The following is an 8,171-nucleotide window of genomic DNA, read 5'->3' as shown; positions in this document are numbered from 1 at the left end:
GGTGCATAGAAATGTGAATGCATGGGGGACCCCACCTGTTTTTAACAGATCCATTACAATTGGTGACATAGGATACTATTTGATCTTGTATCATTTTTTACTTGTATAATTACAGATGTCATCTAAATGTCATAAAGGCAGCGTTATACATATAACCTGACTCGTAGATTTCGAACTAGAGGCAGAGGAGGATAGTTCTGTTGTGACTATAGACTTACCAATCCATCTGAGTGGGTTTGGCTCCATCTATGGTCCCCTATGTAGGAGCATACAGTGTTTAATAGTATGTGTACTATAATTCCTGAAATGTGTCTTTGGCAGTGTGACTGGTGGCAGATGGAAGGCATGTTGTGATGCCACTTGGTCAGTGTGTGGACACAACAGCCACAGTGCCATACTGGTGATGACATACTGGTGATGATGGGGTCATAGATGGCCATGGTTTCTTCCCTTCTTATCTGCCTCCCATACACTACAAGCTGCGGCCTCTCACTGCTTGTCTGGATAGCCCTGCTTGCCTCAGCGTATCATCTGCCTGTCCTGAGCACGGGATGCATTATCTGGGTTACTGACATCACAGGTTCCAGGGAACGGATTGGTTGTCCTTTAGGAAGATGGAAATGCACATCAGGAAGGCGCAGCATGATGGCAGGAGATCGAGGAGGAATCACTACTGTACTACAGCTGGCTGCCGACAGCACAAGGCGAGGATTTCTTTATTATTCTGCAACTCAGAAGCTGACTAGATCTTTTCCGTCATGCTCTGGGAGATTAAGGGGTTTTTATTAACAAGTTCAACAAAACTGTCGGTGGATTAGTAGTTCCTAAGGAGCTGTCATGTCTTGGTGTAAAGAAGTTGGTGCTCGGAAGGTCACCTCAATGAACCTGGTTACTGGATTTTTTCAGTATCTTCGGGGTAAGTCCTCTGTTTTCTTTCTTTATACCTTAATTACTACACATTTTTTTTTTGCTAGTTTGATTGTGGATCACAACTATGAATACAAAATCGCACGACTATAAAGACAGATTTTCCATGTCATGATTTGTTAGTCAGTATGTCCACATTTCTTATAACTTTGTGTGAATGGTAGACAGCAAAATACAGATATATATAATTACTTATTCATTGTAGGCCGGGTTTACCCCACAGGTTAGCCATTTATCTGAAGCCTTAAAAATTGAGATTGAGGTGTATTCGGCATCGGGGGCCATTGACTGTAAGGACTTCTCTTGTACTCTGTCTGACCTAATTGTTGTCATTGTTCGCCTTTTTCAATGTGGTCGAGTGCCTGCCTGTATAAGGCAGATACTGCTGAAAATGCAGTCAGAGCACAAAGTGACGTCTGCTTTAAAGGCAATGGCCCCTACAGTTGATACCCCCAAATACCGTTTTTCAGGGCGTCTCACTGAAGCCCCATTGGAGCCGCAACCTCATTTACAAAGGGTGATAAGCAGGATCACTTTTTAGGGCCTGTTGAGACATAGGGCTTTTTAATAAGAAAGCTCGTATATATATATAACATCATTCATAATCACATGAACTGGCCCCAAACACAGTTGAAGCTATTAAACAAAAAGCAATATTTGATGGCATCACCAGGGCCCATACATTGAAATAATACCTGTCCTGTGTAAGCCTGTGGTCACACATTAAGTATTGGTGCAGAATTTTCTGGATCTCTTGGCAGGAAAAAGCTGGATATAATTAGGAGCATTCTTTCTGCTTTTTTTACGTGCGTTTTTTATTCAGGTTTTTCCCCACTCATTATTATAAGTGAACGATGAAGCAAAAACGTTGAAAGAATTGACATACTGTACATTAAAATCTGCAAGCCAAAAATAAGGAACGTGTGCATGAGACTTCAGGATTCTCATTCACTTTGCTGGCTTTAGGTTTTGTGACAAATCTACACAAAAAATGCGACAAAAATGCAACAAATCTGCAATGTGTGCACAGGCCCTAACAATTTATGTAAAAGCTCCAGACATGACACCCTTGAAGAAAACTAAGAATACATATGAAGCCGTCACAGTCTGGGTTGTAGAGTCGTCCATTATACTGCGCCGTACAGACTGAACTCTGCTTATGGAGAGGCTGTGCTGAGGCCAGCAGAAAAATCAATACTCACTTCTGAGGATGTCAGGATGAGATAAATCATTGGCACAAGGTTATTGGAGCACTTCCGCATTCATTCTGTTTATGTTTCTTTTTACATGTCCTTTATTATTGTACACTTTATCGCTCATTGTTTTTCTAGCATTTCTGGAGATTAGACACATTTGTTATTTGGAAAGCTAAAATAATGTTCTCTGTGACAATCTTGTATAACGGCAGAACTGTATGATGGATGGAAATGCTTAATTATATTAACATATAGATTTTTTTTTTACTATTTTAATGAGCATATTCCATGGGTGGACAATGTACGTCAATATATTGTGTATATCAGGCAACCAGGAACTGTGTGCAGCAGGGAAGGAGGCATTTCTCTGCCTGCGGGTTGTGTTTTAAACCCAGAACACAGTCTTGTTTTGGGATTTGGGGGCGAGAAAGGTGGATTACCACTCCACACATCCATGTCTGGAGGTATCTCATAAAATTAATCAGGAGCAAGATAAGCATGTACGCATAACATGTCTCCCAGTTTGGGGGAGGCGACACTAATGGCCCATTTAGTCCAGTCAATAATCGTCATATCAGTGTTAATAGAAATGCTCCTTCCTGACAGTCGTCCTGCCTAAGCAGGCTGTCAGTCACCTGAGGAACAGGTGAAACACCTGTTCATCCGTGACAATTATTTTTAATCCAGCATGAAAATCAGCGTTATCGGTAGCACATTGTCCTGTGCAAACAGGTGATATTGTGACAAATATAATATTCTCTGCGGACGCAACGATCATATTAACAATTGTTCTGTGTGCTTGGAATTTTCCCCGGCCTGTAAACGACCGCTGTTCAGCTTGTACAACCCAACACAAGAAAAATGGACACTTTTTTGCCTCTGCCAGGCTAATGAATCCCTATGTGTATGTAAGTCGAGAGCTTTTCCCAGCATAAATAGTAAGCAGCGACCAAAAATACGATATGAATCCTACCTTCATAAAGAACCTATACCTTTATAAAGAAGTAGTACTGCAGTCTAACCACAAAAAGGGGACAGATCGGATGTAGGCTGTAGTGCATGATGTCCTGTCGAAAAATGGTGGCAAATATTTGGCAAATCAGCCCTATATCCATGAATATGTTGTTTGCCACAAATAGGTAGAAATCTTTACAAAATTCTAGGAAATAATATACTTATTTCGGTCTAAGGCCTTATTTAGATATTTATTTTTTTACTCTTCGCCACGACAGCACCCACTTGGAGAGAGGGATCCGCCCATAGGAACAGGAAACCTACAGAGATAAAAGAGGGTGGTCCGCCTCTCCCCCTCAGTTGGTTTCCTGTTCCTAAGGGGAACCGCAGGATACGCTACAGTCTTACCTGGGCCAAGGAACCGCCTGTGCAGTGTCTGCGAGAACGGCAGGGGTTCCGGTCCAGAGGCAGCGACGGGGGAGTGCTGGAATCCGGCTCCCTCCTCGGCTGGTATGGACGGACGGAGCAGAAACACCGGTTCCGGGTGGCGCCGACCGGGTGTTCTTCTGATAATGACATGACACCGGCGGGAGGATCCATTCCGGTCCATGTGGGGGTGCAGGAACCGGAGAAACAGCAACCTTCCGGGTTACCGGAGGTTCCTCAGCTCACAGCGCACGCGCGGCTGGGCGGCACCGCAAGCGGGGGAAGAGAAAAAAAAAAAACGATTTAACCTGCAGAGCGCGGGCGGCTAGAGTCAGCGCTGAAGCGCATACTAATGAGCCGCAAATAGGCGCACCTGGAGGGGGAGGTACCAGGTATGAAGGAGCTTACAAAAGGCCTGGGGCAAAGGGATACGGCGTGCAATCATGTCTTCGCCAAGGCAGGACACGCATCCCCAGGCAGGCGATGCAGCAGCCAAGGACCACGCAAGACAAGGTTCCTCGGATCGTAGCCACAGAAGCCACGCCAACAAGCCTCCTTCTCAGCCTCCTGAGCCGGTACTTACAGCTTCTCTGGGTGAGTGGACGACGCTCTGCCTATCAAGCTGATAAAAAAATCTCTCTCTCTCGCTCTCTCCCTCTCCCCTCCGTCATGATGTCTCTATCTCAGACTAAGAGGAAGGAAAAATCAAAAAATAAAGAATGTGCCCTGTGTACACGTCCGCTACCGGACTCTTACACAAAAAAGATATGCAAAAGATGCATTAACAAAACAGCAAAACAGGCATCAACATCAGCCGCAGATATAAGGGCCATAATTAGGGAAGAACTACAGGCCTTAAACCAGTCTAGCAGGCCTACTAATATCGAAACTACTAAGCCAGCAGGGGCCATAGACACCGATGAGGGCGAAGTAGCCTCAGATAGTTCCAATGCATCCACTTCAGCATCCTCCTCAGATATGGAGGGCCGTTGCTGTTTTCCTTTAGATCATATGGAATTTAGTTAAATCCGTGAGGAATACAATGGGATGCACAGACACAAAGGAGCCGCAAACGACTCAAGAAATTATGTTTGCGGGTCTGACAGACAGAAAGAGGAGAGTTTTTCCGGTTATCCCAGCGATAAAAGCTCTGGTTAAGAAGGAATGGGAGAGACAGGACCAGAGAGGGTATCTTCCCTCAACCTCAAAGAGAAGGTACCCCTTTAGCGACGAAGAGTTGTCGACATGGATAAAGGTCTCGAAGGTAAACGCGGCAGTGGCCTCCGCCTCAAAGCAAACGATCTTACCAGTGGAGGACACAGGGGTCCTAAAAGACCCTCTTGACCGCAAAGCTGACGCCTCATTGAAGAGGGTATGGGAGGCAGCTACTGGCACGTTTAAACCGGCAATAGCTAGTACATGCACAGCTCGTTCTATGCTGGTCTGGATCGATCAACTAGACCAGCAAATAGACCAGAAGATCTCCAGAGACAAGCTACGAGCCGCCATACCACTAATCCGGGGTGCAGCAGCATATATAGCAGATGCTTCTGCCGATTCCTTACGCATGGCAGCCAGAACAGCGGGGTTGGCTAATAACGCCAGACGTAGCCTTTGGCTTAAAAGCTGGAGAGGTGACACCCAGTCCAAAGCAAAGCTGTGTACCATTCCTTGCGAGGGTGAGTTCTTATTTGGGAAAGCCTTAGATGAAATCCTTACGAAGGCAAAAGAAAGGAAGAAAGGATTCCCTAACCCTCCTCTCCCATTTTATAGGAGGGCATTTAGGAGAAGACCATTTGGCCGGGGAAGACCTGCAGAAAATCAAAACCGCTGGGCCACAAAGGAAGGAAAGGGCAAAGGTGCCATGTTTAGGGGATCCTCCTTCCGCAGGGACAGGAACTGAGGAGCCAGTCCCTCCAGTAGGAGGGAGACTAAAATATTTTTTTCAAGAATGGGAGAAAATTACGGCTAGCCCTTGGGTCCTGAGCATTATTAAAGAAGGGTTAAAGATAGAATTCCATCATGTACCCCATAATTCGTTAATCATAACATCCTTCAGCTCACCAATCCAACAGCAGGCCCTGGAGGCTGAGATTTGGAACCTACTGGACAAAAAAGTTTTGGTCCATGTACCTAAAGGGCAGGAAGGGAGAGGATTTTACTCCCCTCTCTTTCTGATATCTAAACCAGACGGATCATTCCGGACGATAATCAACTTGAAGAAATTAAATTCATTTATAATAAATCATAAATTTAAAATGGAATCCATAAGATCCACGATTAAGCTCCTCTTCCCCAATTGTATGATGGCAGGCTTGGATCTGAAGGATGCTTATTATCATATTCCCATCCATTGCAGATATCAGAGATACCTCAGAGTGGCGGTCCTCCTCGATGGCAAGATACATCATCTCCAGTTCACAGCCATGCCATTCGGCATTTCCATCGCACCACGAGTATTTACAAAGGTGATGCTGGAAGTGATGGCTTTTTTACGCCAGAAGGACACACTAATAATGCCCTATCTGGATGATTTTTTGATAGTAGGGAATTCAATTGGGCAATGTAATGAGCGAGTTGCTGATACAATCTTGTCCCTACAGGCCCTAGGGTGGATAATAAACTTCAAGAAGTCCAGAATCGAGCCGCAGTCTGTTCAGTCCTTCCTGGGTCTCAAGCTAGACTCCATATACCAAAAATGTCTGCTGTCACAGGTAAAAATTTCAGCAATTAAAAAGGTTAGGATAGCAATAGATCGGACACACATACCTTTAAGGGAAGCAATGTCCCTCCTGGGATCCCTTACTGCCGCATCCCGGCAGTTCGGTGGGCCCAGTTCCACACGAGGGAGCTTCAACACCAAATTCTCTTAGAGGAGTCCCGTGACCGGGGGAATCTGACAAAGAAAATCACACTATCCCAGGAGGTCCTAACCTCCCTCGCATGGTGGCTAAGGGACGATAACCTAGCGGGAGGAGTACCTTGGGTTATAACACCCTCCCGTATAATTATCACGGACGCTAGCCCCACAGGATGGGGAGCCCATATGGGGAATATTTTTGCCCAAGGCCTATGGGGTATAGGCGAAGATAAGGATTCGTCAAATTTAAAAGCACTAAAAGCAGTCTATCATGCATTATGTCATTTTCTTCCACAGTTACAAGGGGAAAACGTGAGAATCCTTTCGGACAACACCACAGTAGTCGCATATCTGAACAGACAAGGCGGAACTCGATCAGTCACCTTAATGTCTTCCGCAAGAAGGATTTTATCCCTAGCCGAAAATCATTTTTTGTCTCTCTCGGCCCTCCACATAAGGGGAAGAGACAATTTGGAGGCAGATTTTCTAAGCCGCCATACACTGCGGCAAGGAGAGTGGTGTCTAAGCCGGGGATATTCACATGCATCGTGTCACTATGGGGTCTTCCCCAAATAGATCTCTTCGCCACCAGAGAAAACAGGCAGGTGCGAAGGTTCGCCTCTCTAAATATGACAGACAATCCGGAAATTCTGGATGCCCTCCAGGCCCCGTGGCAATTCAAACTGGCATATGCTTTTCCACCAATCATACTACTACGGCAGGTAATCAGGAAAATCAGAGCAGACGAAGCACGAGTAATCTTAATAGCGCCATTCTGGCCCAGGAGGCCATCGTTTTCGTGCCTGCAAGCAATGTCAGTGACAGACCCGTGGGTGCTTCCTTCAACTCCCAGGCTCCTCTCACAGGGGCCATTCTTCCATCCTCAAGTGGACAATCTCCACTTGACGGCCTGGAACTTGAAAGGGAAATGTTGAGATCATGAGGATTCTCGGAGGGATTAGTCAATACACTCCTACAAAGTCGAAAAGTGGCAACGACAAAGATTTACACCAGAGTATGGAGAAAATTCCTAGAGTTCTACACAGGCCCTGATTCGGGAGAAATTCCGATTACAGCGATCCTAGAGTTCCTACAGAAAGGAAAAGAATTAGGGCTATCTGTTAACACATTAAAGGTCCAGGTGTCGGCTCTAGGGGCCCTCTATAGTTATAACGTGGCAGGCAATAGATGGATAGGCAGATTCATCTCGGCCTGTGAGCGGAGCGAGCCGGTGCACATACCTAGAGTTCCTCCTTGGGACTTAAACCTGGTTCTGGAGGCTCTAACACGTCCTCCTTTTGAACCTTTAGATTCAATATCCCTTAAACACCTATCCTTCAAAACAGTGCTGTTAGTTGCACTAACCTCAGCCAGAAGAGATAGCGACATACAAGCACTTTCAATAGAACCCCCTTTTCTGTTGACATTCCAGGATCAGCTAATATTAAAACCAGATCCCTCGTACCTACCAAAAGTAGCAGGGAAGTTTCATAGATCACAAGAGATTCACCTCCCTTCATTTTTTAGAAACCCTTCTACTCCAGAGGAAGAAAAGTTCCATACACTAGACGTTAGAAGAGCTGTATTACAAGACATCGAGAGGTCTAGCAGCTGGAGGAAGAGTAGGGCTCTATTTGTTTCCTTCCAGGGCCAAAAGAAGGGATATGAAGTCACAAGGGGTACTTTGTCTCGGTGGATCAGAGACGCGATTGGGCTGGCATACTCCGAGAGCAATGAAAATCCTCCGGAGGGTATCAGAGCACATTCCGCCAGAGCTATGGCTTCCTCTTGGGCAGAGAGGGGAGACG

At 45.6% G+C, this 8,171-nt stretch overlaps 1 protein-coding gene across 1 annotated transcript in view; it reads left to right on the top strand.

Moving 5' to 3' along the window:
• The first annotated feature begins 652 nt into the window (after window positions 1-652).
• The window catches only part of SYNE1 (spectrin repeat containing nuclear envelope protein 1), a 591,877-nt gene continuing 584,358 nt past the window's right edge, over window positions 653-8,171 (top strand). Inside the window, exon 1 of the mRNA XM_073557690.1 lies at window positions 653-916. Within this exon, the coding sequence (XP_073413791.1) occupies window positions 838-916 (79 nt within the window). The 5' untranslated portion in view covers window positions 653-837. The remainder of the gene's footprint in view (window positions 917-8,171) is intronic.

The sequence above is a fragment of the Dendrobates tinctorius genome, unplaced genomic scaffold, assembly GCF_039654945.1.
Source record: "Dendrobates tinctorius isolate UK_male_01 unplaced genomic scaffold, ASM3965494v1 ptg000250l, whole genome shotgun sequence".
NCBI classification, from domain to species: Eukaryota; Metazoa; Chordata; class Amphibia; order Anura; family Dendrobatidae; genus Dendrobates; species Dendrobates tinctorius.
The sequence above is the reverse complement of the archived record's forward strand: the minus strand, read 5'-3'. Positions and strand labels throughout refer to the sequence as shown.